This window comes from Cariama cristata, unplaced genomic scaffold (assembly GCF_000690535.1).
Source record: "Cariama cristata isolate BGI_N322 unplaced genomic scaffold, ASM69053v1 scaffold6436, whole genome shotgun sequence".
Classification (NCBI taxonomy): Eukaryota; Metazoa; Chordata; class Aves; order Cariamiformes; family Cariamidae; genus Cariama; species Cariama cristata.
In genome coordinates, this window is record NW_009621433.1 from 26,103 (window position 1) to 53,828 (window position 27,726).

General features: G+C 38.7%; 1 protein-coding gene across 1 annotated transcript in view; it reads left to right on the forward strand.

Moving 5' to 3' along the window:
• Positions 1–877: 877 nt before the first annotated feature.
• Positions 878–27,726, forward strand: part of RGS17 (regulator of G-protein signaling 17) — a 29,449-nt gene continuing 2,600 nt past the window's right edge. Inside the window, exons 1-3 of the mRNA XM_009701951.1 lie at positions 878–1,015; positions 23,710–23,799; positions 25,722–25,956. Of these exons, the coding sequence (XP_009700253.1) occupies positions 897–1,015; positions 23,710–23,799; positions 25,722–25,956 (444 nt within the window). The 5' untranslated portion in view covers positions 878–896. The remainder of the gene's footprint in view (positions 1,016–23,709; positions 23,800–25,721; positions 25,957–27,726) is intronic.

Here is a 27,726-nt window from a genome sequence, read left to right on the forward strand (position 1 = left end):
CTATTACTCTGGGAAACTTACAGTTGTTGTACAGAGAAGATGTGAACCATTAGAAAGATCCTGACATCTAAACCTTCCTAAATAACATAACTTAGCAATAAATGTTTTAACTTCTTTTGAAAGCTAATTATTGCATGGAATATTGCTTCCAGCTACGTATTGCAAGTCACTGGAAAGAAAAATATCTTGGCTAATAAAACCTAGGAAAGACTGGCAATGAGCAAGAGAAAGTTTTCTGTGACCTGAAAATAGTCCTGAAGTTGGAAAAGTATTTTGGAAATACATCTTTATTATTCATTTTATTTACAGAGAGTAACTCTTAAGTAGCAAACCTCCCATTTATGACACATAATAAACTTGGCTCTTAACAGACAGCTATTAGTTCCTGTGATACAATATCACTTATATCAATTTCATTGGTCCAGCATTGACCAGAAAAGTCAAAAAGTAAAAAAGATCAATTTCCAGCTCATGTTTAAAGTGAATAACCATCCCGCTGTAGTTTTAGTACAATGGAAAGAGCTGTGATAGTCATATGGTAAGGAACAACTCAGTTTCTACCAAGTGCTACACAAGCTGTGTAGCTTGCTGTTCAAAAGGGTAATAAACAGTCCTTTTAGTCCAGCCAAAGTGATAATAATAGAAGTGATTCAACAGCACAGTAGCGTATATGTGTCACTAAAATGTGGTCTTCTGGAAACTGCTTTTAACACAATAGAACTATTACTTGGCCAGCACAGTTGATGGCCACGTGCTTTTGTTGCCATGAGCTGTGAGAATCAGTAGAATCAGAGATTGCTGTAGAAATGTGAATGTACTTTATGACGGTCTGTAGTAATTCTGTACATCTCTTATGTCTGTGTTCTTATAGCCACTTGGGCACTGAAGTAGCTGAAATGAGAAAGAGGCAGCAGTCACAAAATGAAGGAACATCAGCTGTGTCTCAAGCACCTGGAAACCAAAGGCCCAACAACACATGTTGCTTTTGTTGGTGCTGTTGCTGCAGCTGTTCATGGTATGTCCTGTAGTATATTTGGTTCAATATCCACCACAGGTAAACAATGAGAATGGAAAGTGCCAAGCACTGGGAACATGCAGACTTCTGGGAGAGGATTGTTGCCAAGAAGCACAATTTAACATTTCACTTAAAAATTTGATTAAACAATTCCCTGATTCGGTTGGACATCTTGTGAGGGGGAAGAGGAGAGAATAGTAAATTCAAGCTATATTTACGCTACTTAAACCATAACTACATGAGAAAATGTCAGTTGTAAAACTAGTATGTGTAAATAAGAGACTTGATACTGAATATTTTATAATTTGCATTCAAACCTGTATTGTACTGCTTGTACTTTTGATATTGAAGTTCTCTGCATTCAGAAGAGTAAAAGGGAGAAGGTCATAAATGTGGTGACCTGTTTTACTACTTAGTTGTCGAATAATATATATTCTGTAAATCTGAAAACACAAGCCTTAAATTCCACTTTATCTTTTAACTGAAGTGGTATAATTTTAGTGGAAAAAAGGCACAAAAATTGTGACTGCTTGTCTCTTCCTAAACAAAGAGTTCACCTGTAAAGTCAAAGAATTAAAGCCAGTTTCAGAAACGGATTTAAATTCTCAGTGTCTTGAGATGCATCAGGTCTTTATTTCTTATTTTCATGAACACAGCTGGTGTTGAAATATAAAGTAATTGATGCGCAGTACTGTTCGGAGCCTGTGCATCCTGTTACATACACCGTTCAGTCTTTTTGGAGTGACTATTGCTCTGTGTATCTGTGTTATTTTCCCTTGAATCAGCCATCTGGCCCCTATCTAAAATCTGAGGCTATTTGCCCCCAATGTATTTAAAAATACATACCAGCATGTATGCACCAGGCATCAAATGGGACAGCCTTTTCCAATATGCCACATCCTGGAGGCAGTACCAGGGTAGACCTGCCTTGGCTGTTACTTCCATTTTCACCTGGAGGCAGAGGCTATTTACAACAAGGATGAGTGAGAGCTCATGCTTAGCAAAGTTACTTTGCAGTGTGTTCAATCCATATAGCAAAGAGGTGGAAGTGTATTAAATGGGAAGAAAAGGGAGGATCTTTTGCCACTGTTATCTCTGCACGATGTAAAGATTAGCTATACTGTTACAGACCAGAGGTTTGTTTAGCTCAGTACCTTATTTCAGGAAGTAACTTGTAGCAGATGCCACAAGGAAAGGATAAAACAAGTGGACATGCACCTCCTCAGCCTACCCACAGCAAAACTCCTCACATCTTCTGGCAGTCTGAAGCTTAGGGGCTTCCTGGCCCAGAGATTATTTCTGTGTGTTTTATAGCCCTTGATGGAATTTTCTTCCATTAATTTGTCAAACCATTTTCTGAAGTGACTTCTGAACTCATCTAAACTTCTGGGATCCAGAGTTTCCCCTAGTAATAAATTCTACAATAGACCTGTGCACTCTGTGAACTATTACTTCCTTTTATTTGTTTTAACCTACTAGACGTGAATTTCATTTGATGCCTCTTTGTTCTTACGATTCTGAAGAACAGTGAATAATTCTTCCCAGGATAATCAAGATTTTATAGAGCTCTCTCATATTCACCTTCAGTTGTCTTTTCTTCCATAGTCTTCTCTATTTTAATCTCTGTGATACAGAAACTGACCCAGAGTGTGGTTTATCCTTCTCTCTTTTCTATCCACCTACCTTGTGTCTCTCTACATACCTTCCTTATTCTACTATCTCCTGTCTGAGATGTGTGACTAGATCTGTTGCAGTAGTCAAGACATGAGTGCACCATGTTCTGTGTTTGCTCTTGGATTTTTTTATTACTAATTCCTAGCACTCTGCTTGCTTTTTAATAACCCCTTAGATGATGTTTTCATAGAATTATCCACCATGACTATAATATCTCTTTACTGAATGGAAATAAAGCCCATCATTGTGCATGTACAGCTATGGTTGGTCTTTGCCTTGCATATTGGAACATGAATGGCCAAAAAGTTATCAGTCTATTGTCTAAAGCTTAAAGACAACTGATTTTATTTTTTAAGCATGCTATAGCTCAAGAGGTCTTATTTGACAACTATACTCTATTTTGAAGCTTTCATGAGCTTTGTGACCCTTGGAGAGTGCCTCCAGTCCTTAGAATGCAATGACATTATATATTTTAACAGCTTATGCATATTAAAGCTAAATTAGAGCAATTTTTGCTTTAAAAGGTAGGAGGTCTCTTCAGCTGCTTTAGCAATTGTTTTTGGTGTTCATATCCTGTCTTTTTGGGTTTTTGGGGAGTTGAGGGTGTTTTTTTGGTAAAGTGGATTAGACTGAGCATGGAGAAATCCTGTCAATTTAAGCTAGTTTTCAGGATTAAGTCAAAGAATGCGTCCAAGGGGATAGTGACATCACTTGTGTTTTCTAAAATCAAAAAAGAAGAACAGATCATGTAATAAGTCTTTTCCAGCTGTATCTTCTGTGATTCCATAGTGGAAGCTCCATTAGAGGAGAGATTGGACAAAACTTTGAAAAAGGCAATATGAAATGTTTCAGAATCTCAGCTAAAATGAAGTAATTGGTTCTGGTGCCAAATTTGCTTGGTAAATTTGAACTGTCCAGGTAGAGTACAGATTACTGTTCTTGCCTTAGTTGTATACTCTAAGAAAATACAAAAATAATTAAAAACCCCACAAACATAACAAACTTTACTAGTCACTCATTATAAAGGCGATTCTAGGTAGGTAATTGTCTAGGGTAGTTTTTTGTAATAAGAAAGCCTAATCAATAATTGTAATAGGTTCTCTGGACCTAATGTAATTACATGCTTTCCCTTTGTGATTATGTCTTTGTATTTGTATTTGAGTAACACAAATTTCTCGAGATACCTGTCTGACAACGTTGCTGGATTCATTAATGATGATGACAATGCTTTAACAGTCAAGATTAGGATACTTTTCTTCCGTTTTTCCACCAGCCTGTGTGACTGCTCTTAGATCACTAACCTCTTGGCGCCTCAACTTCCTCACCATTCCTAGAAAGGTGAGGGGGTGGGTATGTGCAGCTTTTAATAAGAAGTTTTCACTTTTATCAGTTTGAAGAGTTAGTTCAGTAGTTCATATACCCAAACAAAGCCTTAGAATTCTAAAATATCTTCTGTGAATCATGTGATCTTTGTTTTCTTCTGTTTCACCCTGTGTTAAAATCAGAATAGGCATTAAGTCTTCTGTTTGCGTAACAGCGTAGGCAAATATTCCCACCTTTGGTGAAATAGTACCTTGCCTCATAGAGACTTGTTAACAGCAAAAAATTAGATCAAAAAATGATTCAGTACATCTTATTACAAACTTTTTGTTTTCTCTAATAATTCCTTCTTGAATGTAACAAATATTTGGAGTACTTCTCCACTGTTGTGGGACAACCCTGGTAGGCAGCTCAGCCCCATGCAGCCACTTGCTCACTCCTGCCCAGTGGGATGGGGGAGAGAATCAAAAGGGTAAAAGTGAGAAAACTCATGGGTTGAGATAAAGACAGTTTAATAGGTAAAGCAAAGCTGTATGCACAAGCAAAGCAAAATAAGGAATTAATCCACTGCTTCCTGTCAGCAGGCAGGTGTTCTGCCATTTCCAGGAAAGCAGGGCTTCATCACACGTAACAGTTGCTTGGGAAGACAGGCGCTACAACTCTGAACCTCCCTCCTTCCTCCTTCTTCCCCCAGCTGTATATGCTGAGCATGATGTCATATGGCGTGTAATATCCCTTGGGTCAGCTGGGGTCAGCTGTCCCAGCTGTGTCCCCACCCAACTTCTTGTGCACCCCCAGCCTACTTGCTGACAGGGCAGCGTGAGAAACAGAGAAATCCTTGATGCTGTGCAAGCACTGTTCAGCAACAGCTAAAACATTGATGTGTTATCAACACTGTTTTGGTCACAGATCCAAAACACAGCACCATATGGGCTGCTATGAAGAAAATTAACTCTATCCCAGCCAGACCTGATACATCTATTGGCACCGATAATTGTCAGGACAGTAAATTGTTCAGTTTACAAGGACAAAGCAGGGCTGATTACCAAGGTTTGCTCAGATTGGAGAGGATGGAGATAAACAGGCCTCTTAAGTTGGCCATTTTATTGTAATAGGTTTGGTCAGGATGCTGCCTAACTAGCTTAAGCCCTGAACTGGTGCCTGAGCATCAGTAGTCAAGGATGCAGTCCTCCTCAGTGGAGAAAATAAAGTGCTTCTGAAATTCCCAACAGGAGAACCTTGTCCACTTATCGCAGAGGCAGATGATATATCCATCCCTCTGGAGAGGGATATCTGGAGATCTTCTATAGGGCCTTCCTCTCTCCACTGACCAGATATAGACCTTAGGCACTTACTTCAGGAAGACTGCCTCACTAAAACATCTAACAGATAAGTACCAGTCAGGTGCTGTACTGAATCTCACCCTGTGTCTTAAGCTTCCACAAAGCACCATTCACACAGAGGACAGAAGAAAAGGCTTCCTTACTAGGTATAATTTCAATGACTCGAGTAGCCTGAAAGTTGCAAAATTGGCAGTTGGACTCCTAACATGGCAGTCTATAATTTCCTCAATTGCACTTTCTCCAGAGAGCGGCGCATTTAGTATTTCGTGCTATGGCTTTACAGTTTTGAGCTCAGCTTGGCGAGGCAAGGGTAGAAGCCTGCTATTTCACCTCCTCAACCTTATTTAGCAATCCGTTACTCTAGCTTCCTGAGCAGACATGAAGCCAGTCATTCTCTTGCAAACACTTGTAAATCACATTCTTAAAAAAACTCTCAAGACACTAGCACAGGGAGGTTGGCTATTATACCATTTTTATTTTGCTTCCTCTTTTGTCTCCCAGCCAGAGTAGGAGTCATGTCTTTTTATCCTCTGTTCCTTTCATAAGGTGCTCAGTGAATTTTAAAGCTGTGGGACACTCTGATGCCTGATAATCCCTCTTCTTTTACCACACACAGAAGGCTCAGAAGGCATCTAACATCTGCCCCACAAGAGACCTTAGCAGTATGGGAGTCTGGAGGACATGAAAAGGCTTCCAGGCGATAAGTGAAGATGATCACACAACTTCACTTGGTTCTGTAGCACAATTCAAACATGCAAGCTGGAAGGCCTTTACCTTAAAGGGAACCATTAAAACAACTGCTGAAGACTTTTGTGGAAGAGTGAAAGGGACTCATGTGACCAGCAGCTCTGAGCTGTGCCCTGTACAAAAGCTATGCCTGCCATTTGATTTCTTGTGACCCTTCCAAGTTTCCCACACCCAAGAGATGCCAAGGAAGATAGGGTATTTGCCAGCTTGGCAGTAAACAAGAGTTGCTCTTGGCAAGAAACCTCTGTCCTCCAGTTCTTACAACTTGCCTATGACTTCTGTGAGTTACATCTGAGATAACCTTGTTACACAAATATTTTTCATTATTAAAGGGAACATTTTCCTTGCATGGATTTAGAAGTTGACTTGGGCCTACAAGAAGATATTTGTGTCACTTGTGCCATGAATATGAGATGACAGATACAGTTCTATGGACAATTTTAAATTATATCAATATTTTTTCTCCAGGACATGCAATGTTTTCCTCTTCCTAACAAACAGATAGTGTGCATGGTACTCTAAATGAAGAAAACAAACCAAACCAATTTTTTTTGCACTTCCCACCTCTCCAGCACTTTGAGATGAATAATTTTTTTTCTGGCTTGTTCAGTGTTAGTTTGCCATCGAAAAAGTGTGCCTAAGCTTTGCATGACTCCACACAAGATAATCCCCAAGGGTTATAGCCATGGCTGCTTTATCTTACTTAACTGTGGAAGAAAGTTTGGAGGAGAGGGAAGCAAAGAAAGTATGGAAATAAAAAACAATTTAATGCAATAAATTATAGCCACGTGTTCTGAAATATGTCAAAACCAAAATCCATATTCTCCTTCCTATGCCTGTCTGCAGCATAACTTTTACACTAGGAGTAGACTAGAGATTCTTTGAGCAACCCTAAACCACTCATTCGCGACAGACAAAAGGAGTCACCCAGGCTCCAGGATTTTGTTAAAGCTTTCAGCAAGAAAAGAAAATCCTTATCTTTGAATCCAAAGCACTCATTTTGAAAAAAATTTTTGGCTTTCAATTTTATTTTTTTTACAGACCTAATATTTCAATTCTTCTTTTCCTCCCTGAACACATAGGACAACACATCTGAAACAGATGTGCTCAACTCTCTGCATTTTACCTTTTCAAAACATCAGACCTGAGAAAAGCAAATATGGAAAAGTGCATTGGGAATTATTGTACTGTAGTACAGAATACAGAAGTGCAGACTACTGTCCTCTATTTTACTGAGATAGAAGGCAGTATTTTTAAAAATATTGAATGGGAAAAGATGTTCCATTGTGAGCCTTTTTATACTTTAAAACATCACAGGACTTCCTTACATTTTTATCATTTGCTGTTGCAGAGGTCAAAGATGAAAACACTCCCTTTCTTTTCTGGAGAATAATTTATTCTGAGAGACAGTAGCCTTAGCTAACTCAGGAACTCGTGCTTTATGCATCTATGGGACAGTATCATCTGTATCATCACAGTGCAATGGGCAGCACTCATGCTTTCTTAGGAAAGGAGCACCACTTCTTCTGACAGGTAGAATTTAAAGCTGGATAAAATCCATTATATCACCTGTCACACAAGCCACCGAATGTGATATTCTAGAAAATCAGTCTTAAATCACTTTTTCTCTAAGTCCACATATCCTCAGTGCTGAGGTCATGAGAGAAAGCTGCCCAGCAGACATTCCTGTTGTAACTGGAATGCACCATGGGGTGAGTGTGGGGTATGGATTTAAATACTTTGTCCTCAGAAATGGGCCTCTCAAGGTTCCCTGAGCTACTTAAAATAAGAAATTTAAATTTTGAGCATTTGAAAAAACAAGCAGAAGACACTCTAAAAATAAACAGCTTGTCAAATATTTTTTTCATACTTTTGTAAGTTATGTTAACAGTACTTATTAAATAATACCCAAGTAAGGCATTTCTTTTCCCTTTAATGCAAAAGAAAGGGATGATCTCTACAGTTAAAAAAAATCAGAGGGGAGAAGCATGTCTTCCTAATGGGTATGATACTTAATAGGCTCATCCTGCTTTATAATTCAGAGAGGGCAAGTGATTTTCCTGGAGTTTATGGATGTTTAGGTCCTCAGGGCAGGCTAGGGACAGGTGGCTCTGTGCATGCTTGTTTACACAATTTTCCCAGGGCATCACAGCCTGACTTGTCAACCTCTGGGCTTGTGCCCTTCTGTGACACTAGGCCAGATTGTCAGTGTTAGCCTAATAATTCCTGGAAGTCTGCTCTCTCCTTGAGCCAGAGCACAAGTATACCTCAGATGTGATTCAATACATGGCTTATCCCAGAGCTGGCGAGTAAAGGCAGCTTTGACCACTTCCTGCACCTCCCTGTGAAGCAGATGTGAAACGCTACCATTTGAAAGAGGGGAGCACATTGCTTCTACATAAATGATGCCACAAGGTGCAAAGGTATGCTAGATGAGGTCTCAGGTATACTAAATGCAGCGACCTACTTCTGAAGAGTAAGATGCAAATGCAGGAAATCAAAATGTTACTGGCAAACCAAAAGGGCTGTAGAAATAAAATTTTCAAAAAGCAAAATTTAATGCAAAAACAACTAAAGGAAGCTTAAAGTTAACCTGTTGAATATCATGAGAGCCTGCCTTGGTCACTGTTGAGCCCTGTTCTAAATTAATCAAATACATCTCATCTCCCCTTGTCAAAAAGCATCCCAGAAATCCCTACTTCCAAGCTCATCCACCACCTTTTATCCTCCTCCTTTCTTCTTCTCAGCCCCCTGCCACCTACCTCCAAAGCCCTGTGGAAGCACAAGGTCTTGCATAGCCTTGGAGAGGGGCAGGAACTATGAGCCACCAGCTCCCACAGCAGCAACAGGTTTCCATAGGTCATTTGCCATGCAGAGGCAGCTTTGATGCAGGTCATGGCTTTGTGGGACATGCAGAGTAAATCAAAATCATGCAGTTCTCTAGGAGAAAACTGTAACCTATACACTGCATTTATTTTGGCAAATGTCTGCAAAGGGGTAGTCACTAAGGCGCTACTGGCCTACCATGAAATTATGGTGCAAGCACAAAGATGCACAAGACACAACAGAGACGTTCAGCATATATAAATAATTTTAAATTAATTTTCAACCAAGAACTGTGGTTTGAAAAAACTTTTCACGCTGTAAACTGAGTCTAACTCCATGTAAACTGATAAGTGTTTCTGTTTTCAAAGGTATGAGGTAAACTTGTTCCTTCCCATAATAAAATAGAAGTCTAATGCGAAGAGTGGAGCAATAGCTTCTTCTGCAGCCAGTCTGTTAACTTTGATCACAAGCCAGTGGTAGAGTCCTCATTAACATCAAAACAAGCCCTGTGCTCTCTGGGCCAAGCTTTCTGAGTATCAGGATTTTGTCCTTAATATTTTAAACTTTAAAAGTTAATTTCATTCTGAGGAATAGATGGAGGCTCATGTGTTTACTGACATTTTTACCCATCTGTGATAATACAAGCAGGTTAGAGAATCAGAAGAACATAAACATAATATATTAGCAAATTTGTAATAAATGTTTTTGAAGCTTCACAAACCAAATGCATAGGTTCCTATGTGTAAGATACTACTAAGGTAAGAAACCCTCATCAGTCTAACTGCAGAAAATAGTCCTATTTCAAGCAAACAATTCACTAAATAAAATTGGAATGCAAAAAAACCCAAAATATCAGAACTGCAATCTTCCTAAATTGAAGAATAAATGCATGCTTAGAGGGGATTTAGGATTACACAAGGCTCATTCTAATTCAGCCGCGCATAAGATGCTGACAGTAGCTCCTTAGAAGGAGACAGCAGACTAAATCTCGTTAACTTTAGAAAATTATCTTGATTTTGCCCTGGTGCAGCTCACAGAGTATATTAAGGGACTCTCCTCAAGAGACTAGGGGGAGAGAAAGCAATGGCAGAATCATCTGCACTGAGGTAAAGCAGCTTGATGTCTTCTCAGAGGCTGTTTAAGAGATGGATTGCTTCAGAGCATCAGCATCTTGGCTCTCCCTTGCCACTCATGCCCGTTTCCCACCTGCCTGTGCCAAAATGCTATTCAGCTTGATGTGTGCAGATCAGCGGCTGAAGGAAGATTCGTAATGTCATGACAGATTTTCTGTCATCAGTGTGCAGCTTGACTGTTGCTGTGGAAAAAATCAAAAACAAAAAACCCAAGAGTGCTGAGGATGCCTGAGTCCAGTTTACACTGTGATTTTCAGCTGTTAGGAGTTTGGAGCCTTTGAGATCTACCCCAATAGGGTTTGGGCTGTTTTTTTGTTTCCTTATTGCAAATTTGACGATTATGTATTTACACAAAGATGCATTAACTCAGGAGTCTGTGGAAAACCACAGAAATGGAGAAGTGTGTGAAAGGTCAAAATTGCTCTGAGATCAAAATATAAGCTGAAGTAAGGCATGTTGATAAATGGTGTCATTTTAAAGGTGCCAAGGCAGCTTTGCAAATCCTCTGAACTTTATTCATCGTGGAGTATAATAATAACTTAAATATTTAACATGCAAAAACAACAACAAAAAAATCTTATCCAAATTAAACACACTGGCTGTGTCTCTACTAGTAAGCTAAGCAGGGCCAGGGTCTAATATAGGCTCAAGCAATCAGCCATCCAGTTAAACTGATAGCAAGTGTTAACTCCCTGGCAGAGTTTTGGCCAGTCCCAAAGTGCACAGTATCAAGCAATGACTTATCGCAGGTGCACAAACCCTGTTTTGGGTATGGGCTTTATGGACTGGGGTTATATGGTGCCAGTCAGCCTCAGGGCCAGAGAACTCTCTTAGCCTGTTTTATTTGCAAGAATAAATGCAGTCTGAAGTTCCAAGCCAAAAGCAAAAAAAAATTAGGCTACTTAAATCTGTTAGCAGCAAAATTTCCATCTTACAAAGGTTTATTTTTTAACCATGTATCATTCCAAATCAGTTTAAAATGTCAGTTAAAACAGGAATAAATGTCTAGCACTTTTAAGAGAAAAAAAATGAGAGAATGTATCATGGAAATGAGTTTGCACCCCTAGTAGCTAACACTTATAAGATGGAGATCCTCTCACTAGAAAAATGGGTCAGATATTCATTATGTGAGGCAGAAGGGCAAAGCAAATGTCAGTCTTGTCTAGTCACCCTTAATAATTTCATAGCACATATATTTGTCTAGATGGCAACTCTGGCTCTTCTGAAGTAGCTGATTGAGGGCCTGATACCAGCAGATGCTGAGAAGCCATTGTGGAGCGATGGGTATCTTCAGTTCCTGTTGACATTCATGTTGAAAGTGCTTCCCGGCTCAGGGCCTTGTCTAGCAGAAAATCTGGAAACCAGCAGTTAACATCCATCAAAACAAATGCCTGTAATATACAAAGACTGGCATGGCAGTTCTCAGTCCTGCTTGTTAGTTGGATAGATGTTAACTGGAAGATCCCCCATCTTATGTGATGGTAATATGCGTAAGCATAAACTAGTTTGGCCCAGGCTAATTTCATAAATATGGTGTTCATAAACATCATAGTAGGAGTTATACTTTACAAATACATAAAGCCCTTTTTAACTGAAGAACTTTACAACATCTTATGAAAAGAAAAAATGGGAATTTAGTATGAATGTTCCCAGGCATTTCTTCCTTCTTCCCATCTCTTCCTCTTCAGTTTGGAAACTGCAACTAAATCTATGGAATCAAATGAGTGACCCTAATCAGGCTCAATTCTTTACTGTTGCTGCTATTTTCATCTCTACAAACCAAGAATAATTAAAAAAGCCACTACAGAAACTAAGACTAAGCCCATTTATCAGAATTAATTGAGACCATTAGGCTTGCTTGCTTGTGGATTTGAGGGCTTTTATTCATCCAGTTACCCTTTCAAAGAATACAATTTTTATCCCTTTGAACACTAGACAACTGCCACTTTTAATTGTCTCAAATATATGAAGGAATTGCTTGCAAAATAGCTGTAGCCAGGAGTAAGGACACTGTGGCTTGTCTAGTAGATGTATCCATTGTACAAGATAGAATATGAATGGTAATATTATTCTGAAGAAAGGAATGAAGCTGACAGCCAGACTAGTGATCTGTTGGGTGACCTGGCAAGAGAAATACACCCTTGAGTTTAATCTTGCCTAAAGCAGCAACCAGCTCTACAGTAATGAAACAAAGCTACAGTAACTCCATTAGGAATCATTGGCAAGCAAACACTAGCAAGCCATGGATTTCCTACCTATACAGAAATTACATTCCATGTCTAAGAGCAAAAGTCTCAAAAATTTATCTAGAAAGGACTAAAAGTTTCCAAAAGTTCTAATAGCTTCTGGTGTGGCTATGATTATGTAAAATTAATATAATCTCTTTAAAGTAGAATCCAGTAGAAAGCATATTTACTTACAGATTTTCAGAAGGACAGAATAGAAACTATCTGAGAAAGAACAGTTTGAGAAAAATGAGAGTTTAGGAAAGCTAGATTGCTTTAAATCACAAGTTCTTTCCTGTCTTGCACAGTTATAACTTTTGCTCAGTGCTAGTCTAAGTTTGAGGGAGATGCTGTCCTTTATTTCAGAAGTTCAAGTACAGTGCACACTGGTAGTTTCCATCTGCATTTGGATGCCTGCTGAGCTGCAATATCTGTAGCTAGGTAGTTTAAATCAGTCACACAAGAGCAGAAGAGAAAAACAAGTTCAGCAAGGCTGTCCATTAAAAGGACCAGTCTCCTTTCACGTACCTTTTAGCCTGCATTGACCTTGACAACATTCCCCTCCTTCACCCTGAAGTCATCCTGAAGCGTAAATATCATCGCATTTTTTTAAGTAGCCCCCAAAATATTCTTCAATCGCAGTCTTTCTTTAAATGTGATTGTAGGAAATGTGTTGGTTGTGGCATTGATGGCCACACCTGGAATACTGTGTCCTGTTCTGGGCTCTTCATTGCAGGAGACCTGGACATACTGGAGAGAGTCCAGCAAAGGGCCACTAAAATGATGAGAGGACTGGAGTCTCTCTCCTATGAGGAAAGGCTGAGAGAGCTGGAACTGTTCCACCTGGAGAAGAGAAGGCTAAGGGGGATCTTACCAATGTTTATATACCTGAAGAGAGGGTGTAAAGAAGATGGTGCCAGGCTCTTTTCAGTGGTGCCCAGCGACAGGACCAGAGGCAGGACCAGGTTCCCTCTGAATATCAGGAGTCACTTTTTCACTGTAAGGGTGACTGAGCATTGGCACAGGTTGCCCAGGGAAGTTGTGGAGTCTCCATCCTTGGGGATATTCAGAACCCATCTGGACACGATCCTAGGCAGCCTGCTCTAGGTGGCTCTGCTTGAGCAGGGGGGCTGGGCAAGATGACCTCCAGAGCTCTGTCCCTTCCAACCTCAACCATTCTGTGATTCTGTGTTGAACTTGGCAAAGACTAAACTCAGATCTTAACTGTTTGCAAAAAATTTCTGGATATATTTGTGGGTATCTTAGGAGAATGTCCTTTTTGTCAGGGGTTTCCAGCAGGTTAGTTTTACCACTACGAATCCACTTGTGAACATTTTCTAAAAGAAGAAAGAATTAGTATAAAAACTACATCAAAGAGCACATTGCAAATAGCAATCTATGATGGAAAATGTATTGATACGTGGATTTTTGATTCTACAAGGCTTTACTTTCAAATTCTTCATGGGGTTCAAAAGAAAAATGCAGAGTTTGGACAAATCTGAAAGCTTGTCTGCCAAATGTATACTGGATTCAACTTTTATGGAAAATACAGCAGGAGAATGTAACTCATGACTTTAAAAAGAGACTGTTAGTCTGACTGTCCCTTATGAACAGAGAAGGTTACCAGATTTTAAGTCTATTCCATTTAAAATCATTAAATATACAGGAAAGGGAATAAAGTGGAACACTGCAGATTTACTAAAACCTTTTTAGGTACTTGCTTTACTGAGCATATCCCTCTATGACTTATTTTAGCTTAGCATTCCTATTTCACTAAGGATGATCTACCTTCACAGAGGCATGTGGGATGCAATTTAATAACCTTATATAATGATCTTACATAAACTCCAAAATCTTGGACAAGACTTCCCATTTACAAAGAGATGATTATATTCTTATGCACTAGATCACTTGGGTTCAATTCTGCTTTTACTCAAGCTGAGGAGTAGCACAACATAGGTAAGACTATCAGGACAGAGCTAAATGTCTTAACTGACTGGACCTTAATAGTCTGAGATGCTCCAGATATCTTAAACCTTAATTTCCACCAATCTCCTTTTCTTTATATGGTTTATAATTGAATCTGTAATGACTTTGACCAATTACACTGAATCCAGCACAATATTGAGAAAGCACTGGAGTCGAAAAGCAGTAAGAAATTCAGCCTGCTCTTCCCCACCTTGAAAGTATGGCAGAAACATACAATCCCAGATGAACTGAGAAATTTCTTATTTTTCATGGGAAAGTCACAACTCTGAACAATGATGAGCTGGCCTTATCATAAGCCTTTGAATAAAAGAATTTACAGACCTCAGTGCAGTTTTTCACAAGGAAGAAAGGTAGAACCCTGTTCATCCATAATGTTTTTAAGTGTATTTCCTTCTAAACTCTCAAATATCTCACAGGGCTAAAAGTTATTCCTTCACGTAGAAAAATCTAAAATCTAAAAATAAGAGCAGTGCTACGGAACAAAGACAGGAGAATTGTCAGTGATTCCTTCAGTCACCCCTGGATTGCTGCTACAGCGTAGGTGTCAGAAATACGGCAGTGAACAGACCACGATACTTGTGTGTAGGCATAGGGGGTTTTGACCACATCTCTTTACTCCTATGTCCACACACTCCACAGCCATACTATCAATGCCACTCCTCTAGAAATCTCAATACTGGTTTAGGGAAGTGAAGATACTTGAAAATAACCCAAAAAACAAATGCAGGTTTTGCTGTGCTTTACGATTTTGATGCTGTAAGGCACTGCTCTTCAAGCTTCTCTCCAGAGTGCTTAGTATAAATGTGATTCTGAGTGAAAAGTGGGGCTGCTAACTGTTTGCAGCACTCAGAGATGAGGTTCTAATAAACTCTACATATCATGAAGTTAAGAGTTATAGCCGCTGGATGTCCTGATGAAGAGTTTTCTTACTAGAAAATCTCTTTTCTTGTAATCAGAAAGCTTACTGGGGAAAACATCTACTATGACAGAATGTAATTTTTCTAAAGAGCTTTTACAGGTAAGCACAATACTTCATTTAAATCTCTTTTTTGATTACATTAACTAGAATTACTTACAAAAGACTAGTTAGAATAATGGTTATTAACAATGAATGAAACCAAGACAACTGATTATTTAATTTAAAAATGTAATGATAATTATTTTTAAAACCATCAAAACAAATTATGAAATGTTGTTAATCTTAAACTTTTTCACAAACACTATTTTGTGGAAAATCCAATTCAGAAGTAAATTATCTTTAACTGCCAAATCTGTGTGGAACACAAACTCAGTTCCAGTCAGCTGCATTCTCTGTGAAACCCCAGTGGAAGGGCCTGTGAAACAGCTTCTGCATCCATCCTGGGTAGCAAAAATCAGAGCAGAAAATTTCCACCTTGAGCTCCCCCTTTGCCCACAGGATCTATGGTATGCAGAAAGGTGCATATGGGAGCCAAAAGTCTGCCTGCATTTACTATTACTGGATCCTGAGCAGAGACTAAACTTCTCAGTTGAAAGCACATTCACAGCACACACAAGTGCCCAGCCGTCTGTTACAGACTGTTTGTCAGTTGTATGCTCTTCAAACAAAGAGATGGAAAAATGGGAAAAAATCTGAAGTACACCACGCTACAACATAGCAAACTGAGTCAAGGGGAAAAAATACCACCAAGGAAAATTGAAAAGGAAGAAATTGAATGTTTTCTAGCCATTGGAAGGGACAAAGCATCTGGTTTTATAATTTGTTTCATTTTTATTTTACTTTTTGTGACCTGTGAGAAAAAAAAATAAAAAGGCTAGTTATCACTGTGGCTTTTATGGTTAAAGGTCAAAATGATGAGACCACAGCGTAAGCTGAACAAAAAGCTGGGAGGTTTGTGACTCTACATTCCTTCCCCCATCTGAAGCTTTGAAATATTGGAGGGGTTGTAGCTGTAATACAAAACCTCCAGGATTTTGCAACCTTGCAAATCTTGTGTTATTTAAAAAAAAAAAAAAAAACAAAACAAACCCACAACAAAATATTTGGTTTTTTCCTACATGAGGTAATGCTTGTGGAATCAGACCTCAAGTTTATAAATTCTCCTTGCGAACACATATTTCACTCTAGAACGGCTGAGTCCAAGCTGGAGTTTAAAAACTATTTGGATTATACATGTCTCTTGCACCATCTTTTCACCCAAGGCAAATGTAACTCTGGCACTCAGGAAACTTAGCACCACAGGTACCTGGACTTTTTGAAAGGAGTTTATAGTTTCAGTGGACACTGCCAAGTAGGCTGATTATAGCCTTATGGTAATTTTTGGCTTTTCCCCAACAGACTACTTTCCTGTGTCAGTCTACTAAACACAATCTCAATCATTTAGTTTTAAGCCCAAGACAATTTTTTACTCAGAGAAGGATGGAGCTATTTTTCACTAAAATTCTAAATTGTTTTCAGTATAAAATTTTACATCCTGCATTTCTTTACTGAATTCAGAAGATCTGTAAATCTTATCTCATTAAAGAACTAGGATGGACACTAATTCCAAAACCAATCCTTCATATTTTTTTGATCTGTTTCTTCTTTGGAACAAAAATTATCATGTTCTGCTGACTGAGTTAAGACCATATTCTGATCAATTTAAGTAAATGACTCCAAAGGCTCTTGACCACTGTTCCTCTCCAAAGTTTCTTGCAGACAACCAATGCAGACATATGGAAATAGCAAGTTTGCAATATTTAGTGTTTCGCGTATTTCTGTGCATGAGCTGCACATCACTTATGCTGGCCTTGCAGACCTCCAGGGGTCCACACAAGCCTCCGCTCTAGAATTCATTTAGTGCCACTAATTTGGCTCAAGTTTGCTCTGCACTTCAATGCTTTGCATATATTGGTATTATTACAACAGTCTAAGTGCTTTAGTCTGTCTTGCTATTCTTACAAGGAGGTAAATTCTCAGAGATTAGAGATGAGAGATGACAACACATGGCTTTGATAGCTGATGCATCCTCTTTATGTCTAATACATCCAGGGGCCTGAAGGATATAATGCAACTTTATCTGAGCCTATGTAAATATCTAGTGCAAGGCATCACTTCATAAAAATCATTACTCTAGCTCTAGTTTTTCTCAGAATACTTATTCTGGATGTTACTCACTTATTGTAACAAAAACAGTTCTTTTCCTAACCTTGATAGAAGCAGGTTTTTTACCCTTTACTCAGCTTAAAAAAAAAAGTTATCCTTGGATAATTTTGTTCAAGTAACATGTCATTCTCGTGGATGCTTATTTTTGTGCCATTAAAATGGAGATAGAAGATACCATTACTGACTAGACTCTAAGTGATTTTGAGATTAACATAGCTGTATTGTTCTTGATGAATGGATCATGATAATATTGCAGTTATTTTTCATTATTATTGCTTTGTACAGTATAGCAAAATCATCATGCTCCTCTGCTCAGAAACAAACACAGCCCTGACTAGTTTTCACTGCCATCAGAATATTTATATTCCAGCTGTCAGAAAAACAAGGTGTCAGAAAAGAATTTTGTCTTTGGTTTCATAAAAGAAATTAAAAGACTGCAGATATAGTTGTCCATTGCATTATCATACAGCATACGGGGACCACATCCGTCTCTGACTTCTACCAGAGCCTGCCTCAGCATGTAGGAGTGAACTTCTGAACAGAGCTGTGCAAGCAACTGATTTTTCAGTGGTTGGCTGTTGAACCACAGTATCGAAGACAGTCTGGTCAGACTGAACCACAATCAAAAATGAAAAAGATACTGGCATGCATTTTTTCTGCATCTGAATTAAAACCAGGAAAAATATCTTTCTGTTCATATAGCACGTTTTAAGCCAGACACTTATAATAAAAGTAAAGGATTCAAAGAGCTTGGAGAAAGGCAGGAGCACAACCACTTTGTATTGAAGAGTGAAGGTATTTACCCAGCTGGTGAAAGATCTAGCGTTGATGCCCATCTTTGTCTCAGAGTTTTCAAAACCACCTTCCCCTCACTTCAGGAAAACGCGCTAATCATATGTTCTTGTTTTCAGGCTCTCCCCTCAGTGATGTATAAAATGTATAAAATAAAATGCCTAAAAGTATTCCTTACACGATGATTTGCCATTAAGTATCCTCTGTCATTGTGTTGAGCATTCTATTATTTTCACCAAAGTGGAATAGCTTCAGCAGAACAGCTTGAAAGACATCTACCCCACCTCAGTCCCACAAAAAGGATGTTTCAAATCCTGAATGACTGTACTAACCTGCTTGTTTAAAGGAGGGATTTTCCTCCTCCAAACGACCCTGAAAAAATATTTCCTATATCTGAATTGATTTGGTAAATTCAACCTGTGTTTGTCAGCATTTTAGGGAAGTGGCTATTTTACATCACGTACCAGTGGGATTTTAAAATCACAATTAAATCTTGATTTCTTGTGTTTTTTTAGGGAGAAGGAGTTGTATTTTTTTAAGAAAGCCTCCACTTAATCTACATCTACTAAATCACCATTATTTAAGTTGTAGCAGTCTTGCCTGTAGCTCGCTTGCACTGGAAGCTGGACTCAGGCATCAGAAAAATCCTTCTTGGCTTTTGGACCTATGACTTAAAAATATTTTATCTCTTGATTTGATGATAATAAAAAATCCTAGGAGTAGGATAAAAATCCTATGAGTAGGATAGAGGGAAGAGCTGTGCCAGTGAGATCCACTCTTTCAAAGGGTAGATCAGTGAAAGAAACATGTCAGAACATCTGTTATCCAGAGGATCTTAACTGAATATTGATTTTCATTTGAAAACTAAATTCTGCCTTTAGATTATGTATGCGCAACTGACTTCATGTGGCCTTTGAGCAGGAATAAGGAAAGTTTTTGTGCTACAATGGTGGTTAGAGGGCTCGTGGCCGTACTGTGTGACATACACACGTTCAGCCTAAAATGTAATTGTTGCTCTGCAGGCCTAGCATCTAAAAACTTCAGCCAAGAAGTAGGAATTGAGCACAGATCTCCTGAATGACAACCCAATAGCCTCCCAACTAGTTCACAGTGTCCCAGTTTGATTTCTACTCCTTGTCTTCATGGCAGCACAAAACCCACCACTAAGGCAAGAGGCTTTAGTTGTCACACTGTCTTCAATGCCAGACATAATTGCAAAATACTATGATGATATACTGCATATGATGTGCATAACTCAGAAAATACCTGAGCGAATAGCAACGGGTGTTAGCCATGCATGGGCAGAATAATCTTAGCACCTGTCATAACGGCATAGTTTTCTTGCCATAGTGATAATAGTAATTTCACTGTTTCACCAGATTTAGACAACTGGTACATGAGAATCTCACCCTTGGGAAGCAATTAAAGACTCTTTGTTTACTGGATATACAGAGAAAGAAAGATGAGGTCCAAGCTCTAAATGATTTTCAGTTTCTTAATGGCAGTAGAAGGTAAGTACTAAGCAACTTTAAAAAGAGGCTAAAATCACTGGCTGGAAACACCTGGAGGAAGAGTCAGTGAGATTTCCGCTCTTAAATTAGTGCAACTATTTTGATTATTTTATCTAATTAGCTTAGCCTTTTTACCTTACCATGCACCAGTGCCCTGCAATACTGATTAGCTAAGTAATTACTCAACAGAAAATTATTTAATTGCTAAACATGAACATTAACAGCCAAATAATAGTAGCTAAATAAATAAAGATTAGTTTTCTGAATCTTAGTAGTTCCTCCAAAAACACATCAGCTGGGAACCTGGACCAGTTTAATGTTATATGTGGCAATTTGCTCAATTTGTATACTTCTTCAAGTAGTCCTTGGTCATTAATATTTTTACTTATAAAGTCTGTGAAGTTGCAAAATAGAAATGCACTCACTCCAAACAGGAATTACCCATAATAATACTGTTGCAGTATTTGCTTTGATAAAAAAGTGCAATGAAGTCAACATGCAGTAGTTGCAGTAGTTAAAGAAACTATCGGTTTTGTAGAAGTCAGGAACCCAAGGTATATTTGAAAGGTACATCAAGCTTGGGTTTACTGAAGTACTTTTTACCATACTCTCCAGAGCAATAAAATCAGCATAAAAGTGGGCAGAACAAACTTCCATGAGAACAGAAAAGAAACCAGTGCTTGTGCTTTCCACTTAAACTCTGCCTTTAGACACCCCAAACTCTCACTTTTTAAGGCATTAGTAGTTTTGCTGTGCTTTTATCATGGGTAATTTACATATCTAAATTTTAAAGATATCTGCTGGATGTATCAAACTAATAAATAATAATGGCACCATATATGTTAATTTACATCAGATGTCTCTCTAGAACACCTTTTCAATTTAACTACTTTTTGAGAAGGCATATCAGCGATTTCATCTTCTTAAGGCCTTAACTAAGTGAGATCATTTTGTTAATCTTTATCCTGTTACTTTTACTCTGTTTAGTTTTACACTATACAGCATAATTCTTCTGACATAATCAGCTAGCTTCCATGATGGAATAATGTATCAAGGACACCAACTCCAGGTACGCAGGGTGTCTTTGCTGCTGAGGACTGCTTGAATTCCACAGAGAAATGTGAACAGATAGGGTATTTTCAACTGAAGATAGCAACATAGCAAATAGCAATGCAGTGTTGTCATTTTGAGGTACAATGTAGCAATCTGTTATTGTGATCACAGTTATTTAGCGGCTGCTTTCAAATTAGCTTTGCAGTCACAAATGTGTAAATATTTCTTTTTTTTTTTTCTAAGCGAACATTAACCAGTTTCTTGAGTGAAAACAGAACATGTATGAATTGAATGTACTTCTGTATAAAAATGATGGTTTCTTTCACAGGAAAAACATATCAAAAGTAAGGTATCCGATAGAACTCCAGCCTTGACAGATGTAGATAAATAAAAGTTGAAATGTAGTGCTAGTGTTTATCACTGGAAACATAATGCAGCATTTAGGCCAAGATGTATTATAAATTTAGCATAGTTTTAAATAAAATACCCAAACTTGAGAAATTGTTCCAACCAAGTGCAACACGCCTTTCATTAGAGGCGTCCTTGTTCTGCAACTCTGACTAACTTCAGCCATTGAACTCCAGCTATGAATGGTGAGATGAAGGAATCAGGACCAAGTGTGTGCCTTGCATAGTCACTCTGGTACAGATACCAGAAAACTGCACACTATATTCTGGGCCCACCATCTAAACTGTTTACTGAGATGTAGTCTTGTAGAAAATCAAAATGCATAGGGCCTGTCCATTACTGCTTTGACAAAAAAGTGCAATGAAGTTAACATGGCTTTCTTGTCCGTTTTCCTATTTCTCTTTCTTACTCACCACTCACTACTTGTATTCCACCCTCATCAGCCCATGTTGGTTTTCCTAAGTTTAGCGGAGATTTTGCCTGAGCAAAACAAACAGTATTTGATCCCAGACATCAAATTAAATTAGCAGTGTAGATTAACTGCTCTCATATGAGTCAGTTTCTACTTCCAGTAAGACTCTGCGTCCAAACCTTGGATGTCTGCTGCCCAACAAGTAAATTATCTCAGTACAGCTTAGCTGCTGTTCATGTGATGGAGTAAAGAAAACGGGCAGCTTCATGCTCTTTTGGACAGACTCAGGTGAACACCCTGTTACATTCCCAGCCTACACAAGCTGTTTCCTCCTTCCATGGTGTTACTCTTCCATGGAACCAAAGGACACTCAGTTCTCTGCACTCAGCAGAAAAGACAAATGCTGCTCTATCTATGGACTGCAAAGGAGGGAGGGGGAGAGAGAAGCTTTGTGCCTTCCCTGCTTCTCCCTCACCCCAACTTTGTGCTCCGACCAGATGCAAGGTGACCCTAAGCAGTTACATGTGTGGACTTAAAGATTACAAGACAGAAAGTGGATGGTCCCTTTTTTTCTCCTCCTGTATACGGAACTCCCACTGGCTTTCCTGGGTGCTCCCTCCATAGACTGAAAAGCAACAGGTCAGAGGAGACGGAAAGGGTTTTTACCTGCCAACCCCAGAGTTCAGGATGTGTTGTTTCTCCTGCAGCAGTTGATGACACCCTAACACCTTAGCAGCACTGGAGCTGCATTCCTACGCTGTAACAGGGGAAGCAGGACCAAGGGCCTGAACTAAGGTCTTGGCAGGTAAGTGAAGGAGCAACCAGTATCAAACAGCTTCGCTTGAAAGTGTACGTCTTTGTAATGTTTAAGTCTTAATATGTGCTCTGCTTTACCTGGGAGCTTAAACTTCCCGTTTTCAGAAGAGTGTTTGAGATGAACTATTAACCCAGCCAAATGCTTGAAAAAATGTTGAAGAAACTCATAAATGCAGAGGGGCTAGAAATAAAGGTTATTCGTGCTAAAAATGTCTCAAAGCTGGGATTTCTTCTTAGAGCTGAGCCAAAGTTATTCAGATTAGTGGAGGAGGGAGAAGCTTTATGCTGCCATCATATTTTTGTATATCGCCACTTAGGATGACTGAGAGCATCATTGTATGGTGAATACTCAATATTCAAAATATGAGCTCTCTTGGGACTGGGAGGGGGGATTTTTTGTTTGATTGCTTGTTTTCTCTCCATTGGACACATAGGGAACATCTGATAAAGGGAAATCTCCATCTCCTTACTACATTCTACTTCTTAAGTTCAATTATTGGAACCAGGTTTCCTATATGAATACTTATTCAAAATGTGCTTTATTTCAGTAGTTACTAGGAATTGTGTTTTTGCTGGCAATACCATGTTCCAGAACATTCATAGAGAGTACACACAGAGGAAGTTGCTTCCAGTAAAGCAAATGTGATTAAAAAGATATTTAGAGAAAAATAAGTGATGCTAGTTACCAGCTCAAAAAAGAAGAAAAAAAAATTAAAACACTCTTCTATAAAGGAAGTATTTCTTTTCCTTGCTTGTGGTAATATGAGGGTAATGGATGCCTTTCTGTTGAGAAGCCAGTAAGTTTTACTTTTCGGAATGAAAAACAAATTTAGGTCAGTGGAAGAAATCATAAGGAGCTGCCACACGCTAAGTTCTGTATCTGAGCCATCTACTGCTACCGTATCCTGGAGAGAAAAAAGGGAATGTTCATAAAGAATGGACAACCATCCAGAACTGGTGGGGCACCGAAGCCTCATCAGTGACCAGTTCAGATATTCTTATCCCCCCTACCCTTATTGTTACTAATATTCTCAGTTTACTAAGTGAAATCACTCCAAAAGTGACCTCTAAGTTTCTGTCCATCATTCAGTGGATAAACTGTGAGCTTGTAAAAAATTACACATTCTAATAGCAACAGTTAATTAATTCATCAGAATTAAGGGGAAAAGTTGGTATCAAAAATTTCTCTCCAAAAATTTAGGGGCAAGAGTGAAAAATGACACTTTACATAGGTTTATGTATTTTAAAAGTTTGCATTACTATAGTCGTCATTTTAAATTAACTTTCTCTAGACAAAGTAAAGTGTTGTACTACATTGCAGCCTCACTGTTAGGAATGAAGACAGAGGAAACAATGCAGGAAGGCCAACACATACGACCAAAATGGAGAGTATCCAAGTCATAGAAGAATGGTAAGATGATCAAACTGTTGTCTAGTAAATGTTTTTACTTTGCCTGTAACTAGTATCAAGAATTGCCTTCATTTTTGTGCTTTGGGAATGTCCTTTTAATTACTTTTCCTCAAAAAATTCTATACAAAAGGAAGCAAAATCTGTCCTGACAATGAAATGCCAGTAGAAACATTCATAACTCAAGCTTACTTACAGTTTCTTATTTGTGGGAAAGAACTGTGAGGATGAATGGGAGGTGCATGGATGGTTCCATAGACCTGTGGGTCTCTATAAGAAGCCTCTGCTACCTGTGAGATGATTTTCTTCTGTTTATCCAGAGAAGAAGAAAAACTAATGGGCAGAAGTGCACTTCCCAGTCAGATTTTTAACATGGCTACCTTTCATAAAATGGCTTGGACTATGGTTTCACTGCAATTAACCAGGGAAACACATACCTTGAAAACCAGGCTAACACGCACTGAAAGTCTGAGTTTCTATTTCTGTTTAAGGTTTGGGCCCATGTTTATTGTGTTGGGAAAAATGCTAACGTATCAGTGGTCTTGTGTTCTCTAATCCCATAAAAAGTTAATTAAAACGTAAGTCTAGAGGATATGATTGATAGCAACGCAAACAACTCATTGTCTTCATTGCTACTCATGGTCATTTATGAGAGGACAATGTCAGAAATTTCCACAAAATACTGTAGTGAAGATAGCTTCCCAATAGACAATGAGGGAGCACAGGTTGCTTGTCAGCTCCATCCCCCTCAGCAGGTTTTTTTCACTCGCCTCAGAGAGAGGATTTTTCACTTTCAAATCTGTATGTTTATACTTTTTCTTTCAGATTACAGTTATTTTGCTGGATAGTTTAAATATTAAACACTTTCTCATTTATTAGATCTTTTGGACTGCTGAAAAGCTATCACAAACAGCTTCCCATCATCCAGTCTGCCTTGCATGCAGAGCAGGAGTTGATAAATGGATTTGAAGAGAAGTCACATAGACAAATGTCACTTATTGTGCAACATGATCACACAGAAGCTATTAAAAACAGCTAGTAAAGCTCTTCTGTTGGATCCTATCAGGAAGGGGAGGGTGAGCGTTCAGAATTAAGTTTGAAACCATATTTAATTGTTGTTAAGTAACTTGGAGTATTACCTTCTCAAGCTATTCATTGGTACATTAATGGATTAGTGATGCAAGTTAGTCTTCTGATCACTTACCCAGTGTGTCCACTGTTACAAGCCATGAATAGTTTCCTTCAGAAAATCAGAATAAGGGCTTTTTCCCATTTCTTCTCTCTCCAGTTTTGCCAGCAACACCCATCAAATCTCATGCCAACAGATCATCATTCAGGTCAATAGCACCAAACAGAGGGAAGCTTAGCAACCCTTAGGTAGAAGCACAGAGAAATATGCTAATTTAAAAGCTCTCTGAATTACTATTTTGTTGGGCCTCATTAGTATGCACTTGGCTGCCAAAAGCCTTATGGTTTTCTTGTCCTTCCTGAACCAAATTGTGTGGCTGCCAGTGACTGGCTAAACACCATCAGAAGCAGGCAGGGACATCAGATGTCCTCTAAACCCCTCATGAAAGAGACTCTATTGCCAGCTCCCTGAAATCACATCTCCTTTAACTACAGACACAGGAATTCAATGCTGTTGTGGGATTTTATCTTTGAGTCTGATGGCTAACAACACTAGTAGAAAACTTGTAGAAAGCCAAGTGCATGTCTTGTAACATTAAATACGGTTAGTGGGCTATTGATAAAATGAACGCACAAGTGAACAGTGAACAAAATTCCCCTTGTCACTGCTCAAGCCTTGTTGCTTCCAGTTTTCACTCTGGACTAAAGTGCAGTTGAAAGGAGAATTTTTGGACAAATGTATGAAAACACTGTTACAAAAATAGAAGTATATTTGTAATGATACTTTGCTTTTGCAGCCAAAACCCTACTGCAGATGAAATTTTGTCTTGGGCTCAGAATTTTGACAAGATGATGAAAACACCAGCTGGGAGGAACCTTTTCAGAGAGTTTCTTCGAACAGAGTATAGTGAGGAGAACCTGCTTTTCTGGCTTGCATGTGAAGATCTAAAGAAGGAACAGAACAAGAAAGTTATTGAAGAAAAAGCAAGACTTATATATGAAGATTACATTTCTATACTATCGCCAAAAGAGGTAAAGCTGAAAATGTTACATTTGCATTTTCTGTTATTCCAGAGCAGAAATGTTATACCCTGGGTTGCCAGACGGGGGTCTGAAAGTCTGCCTGATCTGTCAGATGAAAGTCTTAGTATGGACATTAAATCAGGAAAGGAAGGAACAGAAAAAGTAGAGGCACAGGTGCCAGGCCGTTTAACATCACTGGCCACACCACCTCAAAGTTCTCTATAAGACTCAAGAAACGCCAGTAAGAGAAGGCTGAGAAATCTGTATGCTTCTTTAGTAATGCTACATGCCTGCCAGAGAGAGGAAGTAAGTAATGCAAATGGATTTCTGGAGAAAAGGCAATAAAATTGAGGAATTTAAATCAGAACCGTTACAGATTCATCTGCTGCAACAGCTCTCTGGGAGAAAATCCAAATTTGTACTGGTTATTCCTATGTGAGAGTCCAGGAATGGAGACCACATATTTTCTCTAATGAAAGGTATGATAATATATAGGAAATTATAGAAGATTTTCTTCAGCCCTTAAACTGAAATAGACAAATTCTGAAATGATCTTCACCTGGAGTAAAGAAAAAGCATCCCCTATCAAACCATGTTTTGGAATAGGGAGATATAGAAATATATAAGCACTATAGAAGAGTCTGTCTTCGGCCACATCATGTACCTTTAGCTCCTTTGCCTTGTCTCTGTGCATTGCATCTGACTTTCTACTCAATGGCATTCTGCTAATTTATGCTCACTGTAGACCTTGCTGCCTACATTTTACTTCTGCACAGCATTCAGTAATAATTTGCAACTTCATTCATATGAATGAAGCCAACAGCAATTCATAGCTCCATTATCTTCTCTTGTATCGTAGTCTATAGTTCTGCTTTGGAGTGAGATAACTGCCAGTACAGCAAGCTAATAATGAGTTTTTCTTATAAAATAATCTCTCTAGTACATATATATGTGCTGAATGCTCAGTTGTCTTTTTAAGCTAAGATCAACCAGCAGTTAAAATTCAAACATTAAGTAAGTGTATTTGAATTAGGGTTTAACAGAACTACTCACAAACTTGATGCACTGGACATGCGCAGATGTCATCAATCCAGTTGCTCCTGCCCCTACTGGAAATCTTACGAGGCAAACAAAAACTGTTTGCAATGCTTTAGATCAGCAGAGGAGCTAAAAAGTTCTTGTTCATACAGGCATGCCATTCCAGATGTTATCTTTTGGCATAAGAGCTGAAATATTCAGCATCAGTTGTTCAGTGATGAAGTTTTTGAGGCAGAAGGTCTTACTGTTCTGAACAGATGCCTTGTATTCATCTGTTTAGCAAGGAGATACCTTTAGTAATTCCAACTAGTTTTGCCATCTGGCTTTAGTGAGTCACTGAAAAACTACAATGTAAATTAATAGTTTCATAATCAAATTTTTTTCTCATTCTGAAAGTGCAATTAACTTTTACTGTATTCAGTGGCACAAAACCCCACCATCCTGCCAAATTTGAGCTTTTTCTCCCAGTGATTATATTTGATAATGAAGAACCAATTAGCTAGTTGCACAAACCGTTTTTGCTAAGGTGTGTGTGTGTGTGTGAATGTGTGACGGCGAGAATTGCTTAAATCTTAGTGTGCCATTTCTGTGCTAGAGAAATGCAATGGTCTAGGACTGAAATCTAGTCACATAAATTCTGAAGACGCATGACTGCAACACTGCTTCTCAAAACTACCGTAACACTACAACCCTGCACGTTGTTGTGTCCAAAAGCAGGTAGTCACTGGCCAAGCAGCCCCA